Source organism: Pongo abelii, chromosome 5 (genome assembly GCF_028885655.2).
Source record: "Pongo abelii isolate AG06213 chromosome 5, NHGRI_mPonAbe1-v2.0_pri, whole genome shotgun sequence".
NCBI classification, from domain to species: Eukaryota; Metazoa; Chordata; class Mammalia; order Primates; family Hominidae; genus Pongo; species Pongo abelii.
Genome location: NC_071990.2, coordinates 36,380,964 through 36,402,541, shown reverse-complemented (window position 1 = coordinate 36,402,541; position 21,578 = coordinate 36,380,964). Strand labels below are relative to the sequence as shown.

At 53.0% G+C, this 21,578-nt stretch overlaps 1 protein-coding gene across 2 annotated transcripts; it reads right to left on the bottom strand.

The window, feature by feature from the left end:
* Positions 1-2,084: 2,084 nt before the first annotated feature.
* On the bottom strand, positions 2,085-11,551 carry MAPK13 (mitogen-activated protein kinase 13). 2 transcript variants are annotated; one of them, XM_002816803.6, is made up of 12 exons: positions 11,338-11,551; positions 10,658-10,787; positions 9,382-9,440; positions 6,171-6,279; positions 5,984-6,013; positions 5,504-5,551; positions 5,265-5,379; positions 5,081-5,152; positions 3,706-3,785; positions 3,370-3,448; positions 3,094-3,270; positions 2,085-2,839 (listed from the first exon to the last, which is right to left on the bottom strand). In XM_002816803.6, the coding sequence occupies exons 1-12, from the start codon at positions 11,454-11,456 to the stop codon at positions 2,760-2,762; spliced, it is 1,098 nt and encodes a 365-aa protein (XP_002816849.1). In that variant the 5' UTR covers positions 11,457-11,551; the 3' UTR covers positions 2,085-2,759. The 2 variants fall into 2 exon arrangements, with proteins under 2 accessions (XP_002816849.1, XP_024104738.1); XM_024248970.3 differs by lacking the exon at positions 5,984-6,013 and having other exon boundaries at positions 11,338-11,543.
* Positions 11,552-21,578: the final 10,027 nt, after the last annotated feature.

Below are 21,578 nucleotides of genomic sequence, written 5' to 3'. Positions count from 1 at the left end.
GGAGGCAGTGGGAGCTGATGAGATTAGAGAGAACACAAGGGGTTTTGAATGCCAGGCCAAGAAGGAAGGCTGGACTTTTTCCTTGGGGCAGTGAGAATTCTCAGGAGACTTAGAGGGATGTAGACTCAGGGAACCTGGGGCAGTTTAGTAACCAGCGAGGCCAGGGCTGTGACAAGACTAGCCAGTCCCAGTCAAGGACTCCCCAACTCCTTGACAGCAGGGCCATTCTGTGGGAGAGAAAACAGAGACCATGGACACAGTCAGCAGTAAGGGTCTCAGAGACACTGGCGAGAAGAGGGAAGGCTGGGCAACCCTTGAATCCAAGCTGGGCACAGTGCTCAAGCCTACTTGGGTTCCAGTCTGACTCCACCACTTCCTAGCTGTGGGTGTCTGACCCAATGTCTCTGTGGCCTCAGGGTATTTGTTTTTTGTTTTGTTTTGTTTTGTTTTTTTGAGATGGAGTCTCACTCTGTCACCCAGGCTGGAGTGCAGTGGTGCGATCTCAGCTCACTGCAACCTCCACCTCCCAGGTTCAAGCAATTCTGCCTCAGCCTCCTGAGTAGCTTGGGATTACAGGCATGCACCACCACGCCCAGCTAATTTTTGTATTTTTAGTAGAGATGGGGTTTCACCATGTTGGCCAGGCTGGTCTTGAACTCCTGACCTCAAGTGACCTGCCTGCCTCAGCCTCCCAAAGTGCTGGGATTACAGGCGTGAGCTACTGCGCCCGGCCTGTTGTTTATTTTTTAGAGCAGTTTTAGGTTGGCAGAAAGTACAGAGGTTCCCACTTACTTCTTCTCCTTCTCTCTCCTCAGTTTTCCTGATGAGTAACATCATGCATTAGTGTGGCACAATTGTTACAATTTATGAACCAATACTGATACATTATTATTAACTGAAGTCCATAGTTTACTTGAGGGTTCACTCTGTGTTATCCAGTCCTACAGGTGGTAACAAATGCACAATAGGTATCCACCATCACAGTATTATACAGAAGAGTTTCAAGGCCTTAAAAGTGCTGTCTGGGCCTGCAGGGTGGCTCATGCCTATAATCCCAGCACTTTGGGAGGCCAAAGTGGGAGGATCACTTGAGTCCAGAAGTTCAAGATCAGCCTGGACAAAATAGAGAAAGCCCGCCTATACAAAAAAGAAAAAAATGTTTAATTAGCTACCTGTAGTCCTGGTGCACCTGGGTGGCACAGACCTGTAGTCCCAGCTACTTAGGAGGCTGAGGTGGGAGGATGGCTTGAGCCCAGGAGGCTGAAGTTGCAGTAAGCTGTAATTGTGCCACTGAACTCCAGCCTGGGTGACAGAGCCAGACCCTGTCTCAAACAAACAAACAAACAAACAAAAAAAGCTGTCTGAGCCTTAGTTTTAACACCTGTAAGATGAGTGTGAAGCTCCATCTGAAGCCCCCCAGTCTCCTACTGTAGGTTTTTGATTTAGGCCTCTCAACAAATCAAGTATGACTGAAATCTACTAAATGTCTCAAACTATGGTCTGATATCCATCAGAATCACTAGGCTTGGGTCAGGGTGAGAGGTCCTCATTCAAATGCACATTCTAAGATCTCAACTCCAGACCTGCTGAGTCACAAGCCCTGGGGTGGGGCCCAGGAATCTGCATTTTAACAAGTCCCCTGGTGCACAAGGAAATTTGAAACCCACTGTGCCCCTGACAGCTTGTGCACATGGAAATTTGTTCTGCCAAAATTTCTCAGATAAAAACAGAGAGGTTCTAGCCACTGTCAGGTCAAAGCTCTGGAGAGCTGTGCCATCTCCCAAAGGGAGCAGAATGGTTTGCCATCAAGCCAGGCAAGAGCCCATTTCTGCCTGTGCAGCTCGCAGTCTCCGAGCCTGCTGTTGTCTCATATCTTGATTGCTTATCACTCACCCAAAATAACCTGAATGCAATCGCACCAGCTGCAGCTCTCTCTGCAACTCCCTTAATTTAGCAGCCAAACGCATTTGGTTCCTTCACAGAGCACAAGGCCTCAGCACAGGGCCCAGGAAGGGGCCCCGCCCTCCCAGCTGTCTGTAGTGAGTTGAATCATTTCCCCCTGGAATTCATGTCCACCTGGAACCTGAGAATGTGACTTTATTTGGAAATAGAGTATTTGCAGGTGTAATTAATAAGGATCAAGATAAGATCATACAGGATTAGGGTGGGCCCTAAATCCAATGACTGTTGTTAAAAGAGGAGAGAACAGAAGAGACAGAGACTGGAGTGATGCAGCAATAACCCGGGGAATGCCACGGACTGCCCACTGCCACCACAAGCTAAAAAGAGCCAAGGAGGGATTCTTCCCCAGAGCCTTCAAAGGGACAACAGCCCTGCCAACACCTCCATCCCAGATTTCCAGCCTCCAGAACTGTGAGGGAATCAAGTTCTGCTGTTTCAATCCACCAGGTTTGTGGTAATTCGTTAGAGCATCCCTAGGAAACCAAGGCAGCATCACTGCCATAGGCCCCCGGCCTGGCTCAGCGCCCACTCAGCCCCACTCTGGCGGGAAGGAAAGGGCCCCACCTGCAGGCGATTCTCCAGATGGGCAGTTTAACATGGCCCGTTAGGATCAAAGCTAGTTTCTCCCAACCGACATCTTTGAATTCTGCATCTACTAGGCCCATTTCCCACATAAGGAGGACCCTTCTGTCCTCTGCTTGAAAGGCTGTATTCCAAGAAGGGCTGAGTTTAGTAGTGACAAATAAATACTGGTCCTTGGGCAGTGTCTGGCCGGCAGTGCCATGCGAGATGAGTCCCTACAGCTTCATGCCACTCCGGCGCCGCGAGTCCTTCCGGGCAATGGGGCTGAAGTTCACAATCTCCTTGTAGATGTGCTCTGAGAAAGGCAGCATGGTTTAAGGTGGGTAAGGAGGTGCTGTGGTGAGAAAGTCCACCCGCCTTCAGAGAGAGCATGGAAAGCGAAGTCAGCTCAAGTAGAAAGAAGCACCCAGGAGACAATGCCCACCAAGAAGGAGGGGGCAGGAACCTTAGGTGGCAGGTAGGGCTGGCAGAGCCCAGGCACAAAGATGGAGGAAGCAAGGAAGAGAGGCTGCAGGCGGAGGCGAGGAAGCCCAAGGCCCCAGCTCTTACGCTTCCATTCATCCACTGTGAGTTTCTCGTGTTCTAAGGAATCATCTAACGGCTGCTGGGCCTCCGTCTCTTCCTCAGGGTCCCGGAAGGGTTCAAAGAAGGGATGGGTGAGGGCCTGTGCGGCCGTCAAGCGCTTGTCCACGTCTAGCTCCAGCATCTTCTCCAGCAGGTCTGCGGCTGCAGGGGCAGAGCCATGAGCCTCACACCGGGGGGCCGGGAGAGCCCGCCCTCTGGGATGCACTGAGGGGCCCCTGGGGAGAGGGCTCTGAGACTCACCCTGGGGGCTGGCCCGTGGGAAGAGCTGAGTGAAATCCTTCCTGGGGGTCTGTGGCAGGGACTGGATGTACGATTTGGCCTGGAAGACAGAAAAGCATCAAACCCCTTAGGGCTCTGGCCTCAGCGTGTAGAGCAGGGATTTCAGAAAAGCCTCAGAGCAGGGCTGAAGGCTCAGGTCAGGGTCCACGGTGAGATTAAGACAAGAGTGCCTGCCAGGGTAGGAGGATGCTGTGGGAAGGTGCTGGTGAGCCTTCTTCCACAAAGGCCTCCAGCCCACTGGGCCCACGTCAGGCAAGCACACAGCCCAGGCCAGCCTAGGTCCCATTTACCACCCACCGCTTTGTCGTTCAGCTTCTGCACAAACTCCGTGCCAGGCACCCCGGTCACTTTCAGGATCTGGGTCAGCTGGTCCAGGTCTTGGTGGCAGGTTAAGGCTTAGCCTTGCTCTCCTGGTGGGTCTGAGACTGCCTTTCCCACGACCCCACCATCACTTCACCCGGGCACCATGGCAACTGATCATCCAGGCTCCAGCCCTGCCTAACCACCTCCTGCTCTCAGGAGGAGGCTTATTCTTCAGGGCTCAGGGCTCTGGAGAGCTTTCCAACATGCCAGGCTGAGGGGGTCCCTACACGACAAATGCATGTGGACTTCTCAGCCTTCATCCCAGTCCCTCTTTTCCGTTTCCTCGTCTTCTCACCGAAAGCCTGCCCTGCACACACAGGTACTCAGTTCATGTGCGCCGTGCCAAAATGTATTTTCCACATACTGGTAGAATTTGGCATCATTTTGCTTATCTACATTTTTTTTTTTTTTTTGAGACAGGGTCTCACTCTGTCACTCAGGCTGGAGTGCAGTGGCACAGTCTTGGCTCACTGCAACCTCCACTTCCTGGGTTCAAGCGATTTTCCTGCCTCAGCCTCCTGAGTAGCTGGGATGACAGGTGTGCACCACCACACCCGGCTAATTTTTGTATTTTTTGGTAGAGATGGGGTTTGACCACGTTGGCCAGGCTGGTCTCGAACTCCCAATCTCAGGTGATCCACCTGCCTTGGCCTCCCAAAGTGCTGGGATTATAGGTGTGAGCCACCATTCCCACCCAACATTTTTTTTGTTTTTTTTTTTTTTTGAGTTAGGGTCTCCCTCTGTCACCCAGGCTGGAGTACAGTGGCACAATCATAGCTCACTGCAGCCTCAACCTCCCAGGCTCAACCCTCCCATCTCAGCCTCTCAGGTAGCTGGGATGACAGGTGCATGCCACCATGTCTGGCTAATTTTTTCTTTTTTTTCTTTTTTGAGACAGAGTCTTGCTCCGTCACCCAGGCTGGAGTGCAGTGGCGCGATCTCGGCTCACTGCAAGCTCCACCTCCTGGGTTCACACCATTCTCCTGCCTCAGCCTCCCGAGTAGCTGGGACTACAGGCGCCCGCCACCACGCCTGGCTAATTTTTTGTATTTTTAGTAGATACGGGGTTTCCCCTTGTTAGCCAGGATGGTTTCGATCTCCCGATTTCATGATCTGCCTGCCTCAGCCTCCCAGAGTGCTGGGATTACAGACGTGAGCCACTGTGTCCAGCCTTATCTGCATTTACAAATTATTCTACAGGGAGTATGTATCACTCTCACATTAAGAAAAAAAAGACAGTTATTTAAATAAAGTGTCTGTTGAAGGAAGGAATCCCTAGATGGAGTTTGGCTTTTCCAGCAAAGGATACAATCTTTCCCCTTGAACAGAGTTTTCCCTGTCAGCATCTCTGCCATGATACAGCCCACAGACCAGATGTCCACTGCAGAGGGAGGGAGAGTGTCACCTGGACTGTCTGCCTGGGGCCCAGCAGTCAGTCAGCACCGAGTGACCAGATGGCCCCAGGACCGCCCTCTCAGGCGTTGACCACTGACCCGTCTGGTTGTAGTGCATCCAGCTGAGGATCACCTCGGGGGCTCGGTACCAGCGGGTCACCACGTAGCCAGTCATTTCGGCATCTGCATGTCGCGCCAGCCCAAAATCCAGAATCTATGGCACAGGGGATAAATAGAAAAGGAACTTGCTGAGGGGAGGCGGCTCTGGGAGTGGCTTCCAGGGGCTTCCCTGGGGGAGGGCCCATCCCGCCTCTGGGCTGAGCCTGCAGCCCACTCACCTTCAGTTCACAGTCCTCATTCACAGCCAGGTTGCCTGGCTTCAGGTCCTGGCGGGAGGACAGAGAATGCATGCTAGGCTGAGGCAGAGATGGAGCTTGTCCTAGCTCCACCACCACCCAGGGGTGTGACCTCAGCCAGGTCCCTTCCCCTTCTGGGCCTCAGTTTCCTCATGTGTAAAATGAGGGTTGGACTCGGTGTTCTCTCAGGGCCCATCCAGCTCTAAAATGTTCCTGATTCTTGAAGCCTGAAACACTCAGCTCAGGGCTTTGTCTGCAGCAATTCCCCATGAAGTCCCCTGGGATGCAGTGACTCTTTTGAGCAGGCTTCCTGGGCCGTGGCTGGGTCTGAAAACTCCACATTCTGTGCTCTCCTGGGCAGTGTCCTCTCCCTTCACCTTTCCCACTCCTTGATTGCCAGAGAACCCCATACCCAGGGATGGGACAGGGGCCTCTGAGGACCATGGCAGAGAACGCACTCACCCTGTGCACGACCCCAGCCGAGTGGATGTACTATGTGGGAGAGAGAGAAGGGTGAGTCCATGGCCCAGCTTCCACACCAGGCACTTCAGGCTGGCCAACCTGTAACAGTGCGCTCCCTCCGGCCTCCCCAAACCTCAGGTCTCGACAGCAAGGCGTCCCCTCTGCCAGCCTCCAAGTCCCCACCCACCTTAAGGCCTTTGAGCATCTGATACACCAGGTACTGGATTTTCTCCTCACTGAACTCCATCCCCATGATCTTCTGCAGATCCGTCTGCATGAAGGGCATCACCAGGTAGCTGGAAGGCACGAGGGCTTCTTGGAACAGTGCCGGGTCCCACCCAGCCCCAGGTCTGAGCTCAGAGGAGGGGCCTCAGGGCAGAACAGGGGTCATAGAGACACCCTCCAGTGTGCAAAAACCAACTCCACCTCAGCCAGCCAGATCACCACACGGGCCTCTGGGCTCCTGGCTCCCAGTCTCCCTGTGGCGGGCCGCCCAGCTGGCAGAGCTCAGAGTAAGCGCTACAGTTGGAGCGTGCTCAGGAAAGCCACATGGAACTGTGTTCCCACTCTTCAAAGGTACTCTCTCCTTGCCCTCCTCCACACCCCAGGGAAAGCCACAGCTAGGAGTTAGAAACATCTGCCAGTATTTCCTTCGGCTTCTGTCCAAATATTTTATCCCTCAGAGGGTCATGCCCAGCTGAGATGGCTCCACAAACAAACAATATGTCTACCTTTCCAAGAAGGAAACAATACAATAGTTTCCAGGAGGGTGGAAGGGGGAGATGGGGAGGCTCCTGCAGCCTCTTAGGGGATTGCACAACAGGATAAGGCCAGCAAAATGTAACTGTTATAGTAAAAGCAAAGACCAGGACAAAGACAAAAAAATAATAAAAATTATAAAATAGGCCAGGGGGCATAGCTCATACTTCCAATCCCAGTGCTTTGGGAGATGGAGGCTGGACGATCGCTTGAGGCGAAGAGTTTGAGACCAGCCTGAGCAACATAGGGACCCCATCTTTCTTTGTTCCTTTCTTTTTTTCTTTGAGATGGAGTCTTGCTCTGTTGCCCAGGCTAGAGTGCAGTGGCATGATCTCGGCTCAGTGCAACCTCCACCTCCCAGATTCAAGCGATTCTCCTGCCTCAGCTTCCCTGAGTACCTACAACTACAGGTGTGCGCCAGAACACCCAGCTAATTTTTGTATTCTTAGTAGAGACGGGGTTTTGCCATGTTGGCCAGGCTGGTCTCGAACTCCTGACCTCAGGTGATCTGTCTGCCTTGGCTTCCCAAAGTGCTGGGATTACAGGCGTGAGCCACCGTGCCTGGCCCTGGACCCCATCTTTCAGAAAAAAGAAAAGAAAAAAAAAATTAGCCAGGTGTGGTGGCATGCACCTTTAGTCTTAGCTACTCAAGAGGCTGAGGTGGGAGGATCACTTGAGGCCAGAAATTCGAGATCAGGATGAGTAACATAGTGAGACCCCATCTCTATAAAAATTAAAACAAAACAAAAAGCTGAACATGGTAGCATGCATCTGTAGTCCCACCTACTTGGGGGGCTGAGACGGGAGGATGGCTTGAGCCTAGGAGTTGGAGGCTGCAGTGAACTGTGTGCCACTGCACTCCAGTCTGGGCATTCCAGTTTGTGCCACTGCACTCCAGCCCTATCTCTAGAATATAATAAATTTAAAACTTTTTAAAAATAAATGTTACCTTAAACAATTATAAAATAGGTTGTGTTTTTTGTTGTTGTTGTTTTTTTTTTTTGAAAGGACATGCTGGAGGCATCTCCAGGAGACTCTGGATTTTGGCAGCCCTCTTCTGCCTGACCACACACCTCCCTTGGGGCCCTCTCCATACCCAGTCCCCTCCTGTGTCTTTCCCCTCCACTCGGGCACTGGTTCCTTCATCTTGGCGACATGCTTTCTGAAGCCTCTCTGTGCTAGAACCACATTCCCTTGACTTTGCTTCTTCAACTGACCACCCCTTCTCCCTCTCTCACTACCAAACTTCTAGAAAGGGCGGTCCACACTCCTGGATCCCACTGCCTTAACTCCCAGTCCTGAGTTAACCTGATTTCTGCTTCCCTCCTACTGCCAGACTGCTCAGCTCAAGGTCACCAGTGAACACCCGACAAACACACCATGACTCCCTTTTCTTCTGATCTAACCTTTCACCAAGTCTGAAACTCCCTCTCAGTTCTTTGCTGATTCTCCTCTGCCTCCTATCAGGCCCTCTCAGCTTCTTCCATCTGCTCATCCTCTTGGATCTTCTCTTTCATGTTGATACCTGAATCAATACTATCTTACCACATTCTACAATTATCTGTTCCCGGGTGTCAGCTATAACCCATCGGTGATTATTCCAGCGCAAATCCACATCCCTAGCCCAGACCTTCCTCTCCTGAGGTTCATATTTATTTGCAACTGTGATTAAACATTGGAATGTTCACAGGTTATTTAAAAGTAAAGTGTCCAAAATGGAGTTCGTTATCTTTCCCCCAAGATCTGTTCTTCCTCTACCGTGTCTTTCAAGCAGGAACCTGCCCATTCCTCCACCTCTGCCACCTCACTCAGCCACTGCACCCCAACAGATGGAACATTGTGTCTGCCCTGCCTCCCAAATGGGGCCTCAAGTCTGCTCTTGGCATCCCATCACCTCTACTTTAGATCCCTACTTAGATCACTAACACTGACCTCCAGGCTCTCCCCCTCTGCCCCCGAGCTGCTTCCTACTCCTTTCTTGCTGCCGCCAGCGTGCATCCCCCAAATCCCATCTGAACATATCACCTCCCTGCTCAAAGTCCCCAGGTCTTGAGGCTGCCTGTAGGGTCAGTCCAGATTCAGCTTGACCAAGCCAGCTGCTGGCCTCCACGCGCCACACTGACTTCTCCATCTTGTCCAAATAGTCCAGTCTCATTCAGACACTGCACAGGCAAAGCTATACATTTTGCAGCTAAATGTCCTGGTTCTCTGCCATTCTGTCAAACACCCCCATCAGCCAGAGGCAGCCAAGGCTTCTTAATCCTTGCTTCATGCTAGAAAGAGCTGCAAGGTCCAGACTCACATCTGTGTCCCCAGGAAAGGTGAGTTGGTGCTAACCCTGTGAGGACTGGCAGATGTGTCTCATGGTGTTAAAGCTGGGTAAAAAGCAAAGCAGCTGTGCAGACTGCCCCCTGCCAGGCAAGCACCCCACAAAGTCCTTCCTGCCTCTTCCTGCCTGCCTTTGGCTAAAAGCATCCTTCCAGAGAGAATCACACTTGACAGGCAAAGGCACAGGACTGCCAGGGAAGGAGGCTCTTCCCGCCACACCCAGAATAGAAACCCTAGACCCTCCCCCACCTTGCTCCCCAGCGGCATGTAAGACCTGCAAATGCCCCAGAACCCAGTGCAGCCCAACTCACAAGTCATGGAAGTTGCGCAGGGAGGAGGCTGGGGTGAAGACATCCAGGAGCCCAATGACCTGGGGAAGAAGTCACCTGTGAGGGCTAGACAGATGCTACCTTCTCCTCCTACCTCCTCCTGGGCCCTGGCCATGCACAGGGCCATCCACCCTTTCCTAATACACCACCTCCAGCAGGAGGCATGTCTCCAACTTTCTTGGAAGCAGTAAAAATGGCAGAGGCCTAGAGGAATCCCCTGGATTCGGAGGGAGTTTGCAATAAATCATGACAGAGTCAGGCTAGGGAGAAGGGAAGGTGGGGAGAATGATGTGTGCTCATTGCTCTCAAGTCTGGTGTCAGGGCAAGCAACGCAAACCCACTCTCAACTCTCGTAGGCAGCAGGAAAGCATAAGGAGAGGGTGGAAGGGGAAAAGGAGGGAATAGGGAAGGAGCTTTTCAGCCAGCAAACTCCCTGCCCCTGACCTTGGGTCTCCAGCCACATCCATCCTTGCCTGCCACAGGGCTGATTCAGAGCCAAGGGCAAGATCACCCTGGCTGGAGGCCATAGGGGAGGGGTTTGCTGGAGAAGGGTGGACTTAATATGTACATAACATTTTGAAATCATTCTTTGAAATGTCTGCCCTCCAATCTAGGTATCCTGCAGCAAAGCCTGGCTGCCAGGCCCTGAGCTGGGCCCCTGGTTTTCCCGGCTGCTTCTATTAGACAAGACAATCTGATGGTCATGTGCTCAGACCCGGAGACTTGCTGCCGAGATTGAAACCCCAGCTCTGCTACTGACTAACCATCTAACCTGTGAGCCTTGCTGTGCTTTAGTTTCCTGTCTGTGGCATGGGGGCAATAGTACTCATATATCATGAGGACTAGAGAAGTTAGTGTATGCAGAGCTCTTAGAACATAAGAAGTGCTCAATATGTGTAATTGCTGTTGTTATCAGGGTCACGTGGACACAACGCTAACTAGGATTCTAGTCCCAGCTGGCCACAAGCTCTCAGACATGGAACCAATTACAACGTTCCCCTGTGCCAATTTCCTCTGTAGGATAAGACAGTCTGTACCTCACAAAGCGCATTCTGCCAAAAATACCCTTTGACCTCTTCCTGGAAAGTGGGGAGGGAAGGTCCCGGCACCCCTCCTTTCAATAGTGAGGCGAGAGGCACCATCAGGGGAGAAGGGAGGAGACTGTCCCGAGCTCTCCATACCGGGAGGCCCCGCCTGCGCCTGCCCCTGACTCCCCAGGGCAGCCCCCGCCCCCCTCCCCGGGGCAGCCACCACCTACGTTCTCATGCTGCATGTGCTTCAGCAGCAGCAGCTCCCGGTAGGCGCGCTTGGCGAAGATCTCGGACTGAAAGGGTCGGCTCAACTTCTTGATGGCCACCTTCTCCCCTGACCGCTTGTCGATGGCCGAGCTGTCGGGCACAGGCCGGTCAGCAGGCGAGGCTCTCCTCCTGGACCGTATCTCCCAGACCGCCCTGACCCCTCCCACTGGGCAGCTGGGCTGAGAGGGGACTACGCCCACCACCTAGAATATGGGGGAGCCGCGGGACGCAGGGCAGGGAGTAGGAAGCCAGGCAGGAGCTGAGAGAGGGGCACAGCGCCAGGGGCAGCAACGTCTCATTGCGACGGGATCCACGGCAGGGCAGGAGTCTCACTCTGTCTGCAACTTGGCGAGCCACCTCCCCCTCTTGGGGCCTCGGTGTACTCGTCTGTAACAGTGAGGATCTGCCCGATGAACTCCGGGGTCTTGCAAGTGTACAGTCCTGGAGAACCAGGCCCAGTCCCAACTCAACCCACAGAGACCTCACTCAGCCACCCGGTGAGAAAAGGGAGATGGCCGCTGGCTGGCCCCACGGAGGGCGCTGGGCCTTGAGGTCCGCGGTCAAGGCGGGCTGGGCGGAAAGGGGAGAGCACGGCGCCCGCCCCGCCGTCCCCCGCCCCCCAGCGGCCCGGGGGTCTCACCACACGGCGCCATAGGCCCCGCTGCCGACGTGCGTCGGGGACACGTAGGTCTTGGGCAGCTCCCAGGCGGTCTTGTTGACGTCCTGCTTGTAGAAGCCCTTTTTCCGGATGAGGCTCATCCCGGGCACCCGATCTCGGCGGCCCCGGCGTGGCGGCTGCGTTCACGGCCCAACGGGCTCCCAGCGCCCCGACCCCCGCTGCGCCCGCCCCGCGCCGCCCGCTCCTCCCCCGTGCGAGGGCGGGGGCCCCGGGCCGCGACGCTCCCACCTGCCGGCTCGCCCAGGTACGCCGGGGCCGCCACGCCCGGGCCTGTCCAGCCCTGCGCACCCGCGCTTCCGCCCGGCCCGACGGAGCCACCGCGGCAGGTGCGGCCCAGGCACGGGGTCGGGGCTGCCCAGCGGGACCCCGGTGATCCCGGCCTAGCGCGGGCCAGCGGCGGGGCTGGTGGATCCAAGCAGGAGCGGGGAGGCAGCGCTTCCCAGCTCCCTCCAGCCCCGGTCTCTGTAGGAAGAGCTCCTCGTGACTGTGAACACACAGGAAAGCAAAACAAAACCCCACAACCTCTTCATTATGGAAAATGTCAAACATGCAGGAAAGAAGTGAACAGAGTAAGCCAGCGCTTCTCACACTTGAGTGTGCTCAGGAATCCCCTGGGCATTTTATTTGATTAAAATACAGATCCTGACTCAGTAGGTCTGGGGTGGAGCCGAGATTCTGCATTTCTAGCCAGCTCCCAGATCTGAGGCTTCTGAACCACATCTGATAGGAGGTTCTAATGAATCCCCGTGACCCCAATTCCCCAGCAACCACAACTCATAATCAATTTTATTTCATCCACATTCCTCTCCCACCATCGTTTTGAAGCAAAACCCAGGCGTCATATCATTTTATTCATAAATATTTTTGTATCTCTAAAAGGTAAGGATTTTAAAACGTACGTATCCACAATACTATATATATATATTTTTTGAGACTCTCTGTTGGAGTGCAGTGGCGCGATCTCGGCTCACTGCAACCTCCGCCTCCCTGGTTCAAGCAATTCTCTGCCTCCGCCTCCCGAGTAGCTGGGATTACAGGTGCCTGCCACCATGCCCGGCTAATTTTTGTATTTTTAGTAGAGATGGGGTTTCATCATCTTGGCCAGGCTGGTCTTGAACTCCTGACCTCGTGAACCACCCACCTCGGCCTCTGAAAGTGTTGGGATTACAGGCATGAGCCACTGCACCTGGCCCACGATACATTCTTGAACCTAAAATTAATAGCACTAATTCTATAACACCAAATATCCACGCAGGTTCAAATGTGCAGGATTTTTGTTTGTGTTTGAGATGGAGTCTCACTCTATCGCCTAGGCTGGAGTGCAGTGGCGCCATCTCAGCTCACTGCAACCTCGGCCTCCCAGGTTCAAGCAATTCTCTTGCCTCAGCCTCCCGAGTAGCTGGGACTACAGGCGCACACCACCACTCCTGGCTAATTTTTGTATTTTTAGTAGAGACGGGGTTTCACCATGTTGGCCAGGCTGGTCTTCAACTCCTGACCTCAGGTGATCCGCCCACCTCAGCCTCCCAAAGTGTTTGAATTACAGAAGTGAGCCACTGCACCTGGCCCAAATGTGCAGTTTTGAACACAGTTTCTGTGGACTTCCTAAGGCTCTATGAGGACAATGACTAATTGGGGCCCTTGCCACCTGTCTGGTGGCCTGTGCAGCCTGATGGAGATTCTATGCTCAAACCACAAAGGCCTCTGAGGAGCAAGGTGGGGAGGTGGGGGGAGGAAATGGCTGCAAGGGCTCTGGATGCCCAGCCTGACTTGTCCAACCCCTCTCTGGCCCAGGCATGGGGCTGTGGAAGGGGCGGGGACCACCTGCTTCACTTTGTCAAAAAGAGAGAAGGTCTATTGAACAAGGAAAGAAATTTGCTAGGGGCTTACAGCAAGCCGGGGGTCCACACTAGGGAGTCTGCAGTCCCCAAACTCTGTGCCCCAAACCCTCCTGGGCAGTCCTGCAGCCTCAGGCACAGCCTGGAAGATCATTCTGAGGTGAGGGTGGGGTGCCGTCATCACACAACAACACCCGCCATTATTTCAGTCAGGCAATCTGTCTTTTTCATTTCTGGCACATGGCAATATATCAGCAAATGTGTGGAGAATGAATGGAGGAGTCAGCCCATTAGATGTAAAAGAGTCATTTAATACACACTTGTGTTTGCCATGTGCCAGTCATTAAGTGTTTTATATAACTCACTTAATCCTGGTAAGAGGCCTATGAGTCAGTACTATGATTATTCTCACTTTAGAGATGAGGAGCCCAAGGTACAGAAAGGCTAAGTAATTTGCTCAAGGTAACACAGCTGGTAAGGGCAGAGTTGGGTGAAAGCAAGTACAGCCTGGTTCTAGAGTCCCTGCTCTTGGCTGCGAGGCTATGCAGTGGCCTAGAGTTGAGAGAATTGCTCCTCAAAGGAAATGGCCTTGCCCACATCATAAGGACATGTCTACTGATCCAACCGTGTCTCCCTCAGTCCATCCTGCCCTGGGGTATCTGATATTTTCCCCAGCCTTTTCCCTCCCCCACCCCCTACTCTGGCCCTGAGACCCCATGAGAGCCTAAGGAACGGGGTTGCTTGCCTGTGAGTGCTGCAGGAGTTTTGGACCTTTGGGATCAGTGGCACCAGTGCAAGGTACCTTGATTCTGAAGTTGGGGTGGGGTCCTGGAAGCCAGATTTTAGGCTAGACGCAGGCAAAAGAGAGTAACTGACCTCAGAGATTCAGGTTTTCTTCTGGTTTGAGGATCCAGTAAGGAAAGGGGCTAGGATGTGGCACCAGGTCAGGATGGTGCCTCTCTGCTGCATGTCTTAAACACCTGAGTGGGGCAGAGGTGAGCCCAGGAAGGTGGGGATACCAAGGACATGCTCATTGTCCAAGTGGGTGCGATCTTCCAAGGGCACGAGCGGCCACTCTGGCTGTGGCTCCGGATGCTCTTGGGCAAGGGTCAGGAAGTGACTCAGGCCTCCGACTCTGCTGACACTGACCCCTACTCTGGGCCTGAGTGGCCCTGCATTACTCAGCAGCCAGGCAGTCTGGGAGGGAGCCCTTGGAGGATCCAGTTGGGGAGTCATGAAGGGGAGGGGAGGAGGAGAGGTTCACTCAGGTCATCCTGGATACCCTGCCTCTCCAGCCTGAGGCTGTCTTCTTTTGAGTTCTAAGGGCCCTTTGCTCTTCTCCTCTCCAGACACCAACCCAAGGTTGTCTTGTTGGTTTCTGCCCTATGAACGTGGAGGCAGGGATTCAGGAAACTAGCCTTGGAATGAGGCCTGAATTTACATCCCTTCTCTGTCATTACCAGCTGTGTGACCTTGGGCAAAGTTTGGCCCTCTCTCTGCGCTTCAGTGTCCTCCTTGTGAAATGGGGATAATATTAATGTATGACAAGCATATTGAAAGAGCCTTAGGATTGTATCATTTCAAGTACATATTCCTCACAACAACCCAATGAGGTAGGAACTTTCAATGCCTCCAACCAGAGATCACCAGAAACACACGTGTGGGTGAACAAGCTGAGCTGATGACTCGTTGCAACAAAGGAGAGCATGCACCATGGGGATCATGGGGCGTCCCAGGAAGGGGGCATTAGAAAGGACTTAGTCTAATGTTTGCAGTTGTGTTAGGTGATTGGGGAGGGGTTAAGGAAGTGAGGCTCTGTTCTGGGTCGATGCTGCCAGGAAGTGGAGGTAACACTATGAGTGGGAGTCTTAATACATCTTGCCTAGAAGGAAAGCAGACTAGAGCAAGGCTAAAGCTACAACTGGTAAACCAGCAGCCTCCACTCAGCTTAGCTCTACAGGGGGATTTGGGTCATTTCTGTGGTTTGACAATATTCATGTTTTGTCTGTGTTCAGATATGGTTAAGGAGTAGTTTCATTTTTGACTTAGTCTGCCCTGGTCGCGGATGGCCTTGTTCTATGCTGATGTCTGTGAAATCGTCTATGTTCAGCACAGCAAGACCAAATTGCACCAGGCTGGACAGCTCTGAGCAAGCAAGTCCTGGCTGATAGGACCAGGCAGCTCCCAGATGTCAGGGCTGCTTTGGTCTAGTCTATTCCTATATAATTATTCCCCTGGTACAGATGGAGAGACTGAGGCCCAGAGAGGTTACATAATTTGCCCAAGGTCTCACATAACTAAGAAAGTGGTGAACATGATCTTCATACCTGGCATCTGGCTCCTAAGTCTGCACATTTAACTGCCAACTAGAATACCTGGTGCCCAGCAAGTGCCTGAGAAGTGGCTGCTGTTGTTGCGTTGTCTTCCTAGCTAGCCTGTGAGCCTCTGGAGGCAGAGACATGGTGTGGGAACTGATGACTGGTTTCTTAGAGATCAAGACAAGAGCCCCACATAACTATGAGACTGTCATGTCCCCTATCCTGGACACCTAGATCCTATCTTGCCCCACGAGCACAGCAGCCACCCTGTCTGTCTCAAATGGCAGGACCAGCATGAACCTCCTCACCATAATGAGGATGGGCCAGCACGAACATCCTCACCATGAGACCTCCACAGAAATGAGAAAGCATGACACATCTGGGGTCCTATGAGGGTGGGACAGGCCAGGGAGCCCTAGAGCTCTGGCCCCAGCTCTAGAGATTCCCATGCTCTTTTGGGGCTTTCAAGACTCCATGAAACAAGCAAAATTGCAAGGAGGCAGGGAGATGCAGAAGAAAGACTGCAGATGTGGGCTGCTCTGTGGGGTGGTAAGCTGTGTGATCTTAGACAAGTTAGTTGGCTCCTCTAAGCTTCAGTTTTCTCATTTGTAAAACGAGAGTGGGTGATAAGACCCATGTTACAGGGCTGTTGTGAAGACTAAAAGAGATGACTAGAAAAGTGTCCAATTCAGTGCCTGGCACACAGTAGGTCTCGCCAGAGGCTCCTTCCCCAGTGGACTGTGTCAGCTCCGCCCGGGTACTCCAGCTGCCCAACCCCAGCCCCTGCCCTTTGGCTGTCCAGTCCCTGCCCCAGAAATGGTCTCCTTAGTGAGAGTCAGCTCCAACTCACATCCAACTCCTCTATTAAGTTTTTTTGCCAGATACTCAGCCCAAGAATTCATTGACCCATTCATTCAACATTTATTTGTTGGCTGGGCGTGGTAGCTCATGGCTGTAATCCCAGCACTTTGGGAGGCTAGGGTGGGAGGATCACTTGAGCCCAGGAGTTTGAGACCAGCCTGGACAACATGGTGAAATCCCATTTCTACTAACAATAATAATAATAAAAATTAGCCAAGCATGGTGGCATACACCTGTGGTCCCAGCTACTCAGGAGGCTGGGGTGTGAGGATTACTTGAGCCTGGGAGGTTGAGGCTGCACTGAGCTGCACTCCAGCCTGGGCAACAGAGTGAGACCTTGTCTCAATAAACAAATAATTTAAAATGCTGGTATTTAATACTTCCATATGGTTCAACTAAATGTAGTGGCAGGTGGTATTAAGTGCTATGAAGAAAATAAGGAAGAGTAAGGATCTAAAAGGACTAGTGAGTACTATTTGATCAGGGAAGGTCTCCCTACGGAGGCAACATTTGAGCAACCCTTGAATGGGTCTGGGAGTGAGCCCAGCGGACATCTGGGGAAAGAGCAGGTGCCTGCCTTCCAAACCCCTCAGGGGACACTTGACCCTGCAGACCAGGCACCCAGCCTCATTCCTCCTGTGCCCATTACTTCCCTACTCCAGCAGCCTCTGGTAAGTCCCTCAGGGGAACAGCTTAGAGTGCCTGGGACACCTTACCAACCTCTGGAAACTTTTTTTTTTTGAGACAGAGTCTTGCTCTGTCACTTAGGCTGGAGTGCAGTGGCGTGATCTCGGCTCACTGCAACCTCCGCCTCCCAGGTTCAAGCAATTCTCCTGCCTCAGCCTCCTGAGCAGCTGGGATTACAGGCATGGCCAGCTAATTTTTGTATTTTTAGTAGAGACGGGGTTTCACCATGTTGGCCAGGCTGGTCTCGAACTCCTGAACTCAGATGATCTGCCCGCCTCGGCCTCCCAAAGTGCTAGGATTACAGGCATGAGCCACCGAGCCCAGCCAGCCTCTGGAAACTTGATGAGGTGCTGGGCTCCTCCTGCAAGTCCATCTCCCCAACCTTGTCTCCCCATTACCTCTTCCCCTTCTCAGGGGCAAGGGCTGGTCAGCAGACATAGGGCTCAAGCAGAACATCCATCCCAGCAGCAAAAGATAAGGCACCATCAGCCAGGTGCGGTGGCTCATGCTTGTAATCTCAGCACTTTGGGAGGCCGAGGCGGGCAGATCACCTCAGGTCAGGAGTTCGAGACCTGCCTGACCAACAAGGTGAAACCCTATCTCTACTAAAAATACAAAAATTAGCCGGGCATGCTGGTGCTTGCTTGTAATCCCAGCTACTCGGGAGGCTGAAGCAGGAGAATCACTTGAACCCGGGATGCAGAGGTTGCAGTGAGCTGAGATCGTGCCACTGCACCACAGCCTGGGCAACAAGAGTGAAACTCCATTTCAAAAAGAAAGAAAGGAAGGCAGGAAGGAAGGAAAGGAAGGAAGGAAGGGAGGGAGGGAGGAAGGAGAGAGAGAGAGAGAGAGAGAAGAAAGAAAAGGCACCCTCCCCCACTCCCCTGCATCTCCTCCACCTCCTCCTCTCTCCCCTCCCTCAGCTTTAGCACCCCCTGGTGGAAGACAGGGGTAGGGACAGCTCTGTGAATCGGGCACCTCTCAGCCAGCCTTCTGGGTTCCGGATGACCGGCTTCCCCTCTTCACACCTCCCTCCCCACACCATCCGGTCCACACTCCCCTTTCCACTCCACTGCTAAGGCCTGCCTCCCTGCACCCAGCCCACAGGTCAGCCCCCTCCACTCCACCCTACAAAGATGTGGCTGGGGGAAGGTCTGGTGCCCAGGCCTCTGCTCCGTTTGATCTCGGCCTTGTCCTTGGTAGCATTCAGCGTAATATTAATTAATCTGCATTGTCTCCTGTGACATGTCCCTCTCCACCACTGGACAATGACTCTGTAAGGGCGAGGGCAGTATTCTGGCCACTGCTGAGCCCCCTGGCACTGTGCCTGGCCCATTGTAGCTGCTCAGTAAATACTTAGTGACTGAATGAACCAAGGAGTTTTGTGTCTCTTCTGGGTACTACCCATAGGAGGAAGATGTGGCTTGAAGACCCAAATGGTGGGACCGAGTAAGCAATAGTAGGGGAATATGCTTGGCTGGCCTACCACGGGGTGGGTATCTGGGATGTGTGGTCACTGTTCAGTCTGATACAATCTGTCCTAGGATGTTTCTGATTTTGCTGTGTTCTTCCCTTGCTCCCCGAGGGAAGGCCTAGAGGCCTCATCCTTGTGGGGCCCCCAAGGTCCTAACATGAGGCTGGACCTTCATATGGTGGTGAAAGAACCAGAGTGTACACCCTGAATCTGAGGCCTTTTCTCTTGTCAATGAATTTGCACCAAACGTCCACTCCAAAGCAGGTTCTCCCTGTGGACAGCCCTCCTCACCACTCCCACTGAAGCTCTTCATGAGCCAGATCCTCTCCCTGTGGAATTGTCCACCCTTCCTTCCTTCCTCTTTCCCTCCCTCCCTCTCTCCCTCCCTCCCTCTCTCCGTCCCTTCCTTCTTTCCAAGCTTAACTCCAAACTCACATCTACAAGGACGTGTTCCCGAGTGAACTCTAGATCCACTCACCCCACTAACCCTGTGCATATCCCTCTCCCCATGACCGCCACTGCACACCACCTGCTTCCCCCTCCACAGGCTTCGTGACGTGCACATTCTTGAAGCGTGCTTGTATTCCTGTGAGCCAGTAGAGAGGTAGCTGAGTTCTCGGAGACAGGGCTGAGTCTGAATCTCGTGCCTCCATTTGTGGCTACAGGTGGAGCTTCCTCATCAGTAAGATGGGAGAATGTCACTTGCATAGCCAGGGACACCAGGAGGGTTTACGGAAGCAACACATGCCAGGTTGCAGGCATTGTGCGTGGTGCTCCCTCTGGTCCTTCAGGACTGCTCATGTGTCACCTCCTCTGAGGTCCCCCTGACCTCATTACAAGCCATGCTCACCTGCCTTACCTGGCCTCGTGTCCTTCAAGTCCTGTGCACCTGTTTATCATCTGCCCCCCTCTAATAGAATGTCATGAGGTTGGCGAGGGGAGGGGCTTTGTCTATTTTGTTCATCACTGAATTCCAAGTACCTGGAAGAGTGCCTGGCAGCCGGTGACTGGCTGAATGGCAGGGATGTAGCAGGGCCTTATCCCCAGCAGCCTTGTTATCGCTGCATCTCTGTCTGTGTGCAGCTGATATGCAGGCCCAACTCGCCTTCGTGCCTGGGGCAGTCTCTGCTGTACTGACCTGACAAACCGCAGTAATGGAGTCAGGTCCTGCCTGGACTTCTGTGTGCAGCCTGCCTCAGGCAGGAGAGGCTGTGCACCCTGGAGGCCTCCTCCACAACCTGCCTGTCCAGGGCAGAGGCCACGGGGTCTCCCTGCTCCACCCCTTCTAAGTAAACTATCCGATGTCAGGACACATAGATCCTCCCCCAGAAGCCCCATGGACCCTGGTCAGGGCCAGATAACCCCAGACAAGACTAGCAGGGCTACCTGCCATGGCAGAGGTTCGGGCTCTGATTCCAGCTCTGTCTCTAATTTGCTGTGTGACCGACCTTAGGTAAGTCAGACTGCCTCTCTGGATACATTCATTTTCTATTATATGCATTTAATAAACATGGAAAGAGCACTAGTTACTTCCCAAAAGTTGTTATAAGAGCTTTACATACATGTAATTTAATCCTCCTAAGGACTCTATCAGATGGGTTAACAGTATCCCCCAATTTATGTATAACAATGAGGCACAGAGAGGTGAAGTGACTTTCCCAAGGACACACAGCTAGTAAGCACTAGAGCTGGGAGTGAAGCCCAGGTAGTCTTGCCCAGGGTCAGTGCTAGCAACCACTATGCTTAGCTGCGCTGGATGATGCTTGTGAAGGGCCAATCTTTTCTAAGAAATAAAATTAAGTAGAAAGAACATTGCGAGACCCTCTCTCTAAAAAAATAAGAGTCACAGTGAGAGAGCTCCAGCACACCACTGTCACTGTCAGCCCGAGCACAGGTGTGGCGACAGGGATGAGTAAGGGGCTGTGGAGGGGAAGCTTGCCCTGATCCTGGTGACTACACTTCCCTGACAAACAGCTTCTCCCTGCTTCTCAGGCCTGGTCTTCACTCCCTCACACTTGCCCAGGGCTGCCCTTCCTAAGCCAGGGGGCACCCGGATCTAGCTTTGGTCACCTGGAAAGAGGGTGCTCCAGCTGGGCAGCTTGAGGGCAGCACAGCTCCCGTGTGACAGGCAGCCAGAGGCAGCTCAGCTGTGATTAATTTTCCTGTTTCAGAGCAGCCTGGCCTCCCCATAACGCCCCACCCCTGGTAGCTCTCAGTGGCCTCCAGGATAAAGTTTAAATTTCTTAGTCTGTTGGGCAAGGCTTGCCCCCATCCGGACGGGCCCTGCCTTTCTTGCTAATTGGATCCTCCAAGGTGTCTGTGCCCAGGCAACCTCCATTCTAGCCATCCGCAAGCATGCCTTCCTCATCCCTGTCACCACGTCTTTGCTTGAGCTGTTTGTGACCTGTCTGGAATGCCATCCTCTGCTTTGCCGAGGATGAGCGGGAGGATCCTCATTCCTTACAACCTGCTCAGCAGCTCTTCCTGGGCTGGCTTTGCCAAGCCACTCTCACCAGCACCCTTAGACTTAGAATTCTCAGCTAACTTTCAAACAAACCTAAATTGTAAGTTCTTGAGGGCATGAGTGTCTTATTTTTCTCTATCTTCCTTACCTACCTGGTGATTAAGGTAAAGCCTTAATCCATTCAACCAAATTTTGCCAGGCACCTCTCAAGACATTGAGAATACACGGACAAATGTCACAGTTCCTGTGCTCAAGAAGCTCCTACCCTAGTGAGGGCGGCAACAGGAAACAGTAACAACACTGTCGTCAGCAGGCGGGAGTGTAAACTGGGGCAAGCTTTTAGGAGAACCATTTGGCAACGCTGCCAAAGTGTCAAAATGTGCACCTTGTTAATCCAGTAATCCCATAGCCATCAATTTAGTGAAAACGCGAAACAGCCGGGGGACACACACCTATCACCGCATTGCTCATCATCTGTATCAATAAAGAGAAGTTTCCAACATCATGGGGAGGCGGCGGGGTGCTGGGGGAGAGGAAAAGGAAACACACTGCTTGGATGA

Coding starts and splice junctions, on each gene's coding strand:
- MAPK13 (XM_002816803.6), bottom strand. CDS start 11,456: ATGAGCCTCATCCGGAAAAAGGGCTTCTACAAGCAGGACGTCAACAAG. Junction 10,788..11,337: donor GGGGCCTATGGCGCCGTGTG/GTGAGACCCCCG, acceptor TGTGCCCGACAG/CTCGGCCATCGACAAGCGGT. Junction 6,280..9,381: donor CTGCGCAACTTCCATGACTT/GTGAGTTGGGCT, acceptor CGTGCCTTCCAG/CTACCTGGTGATGCCCTTCA.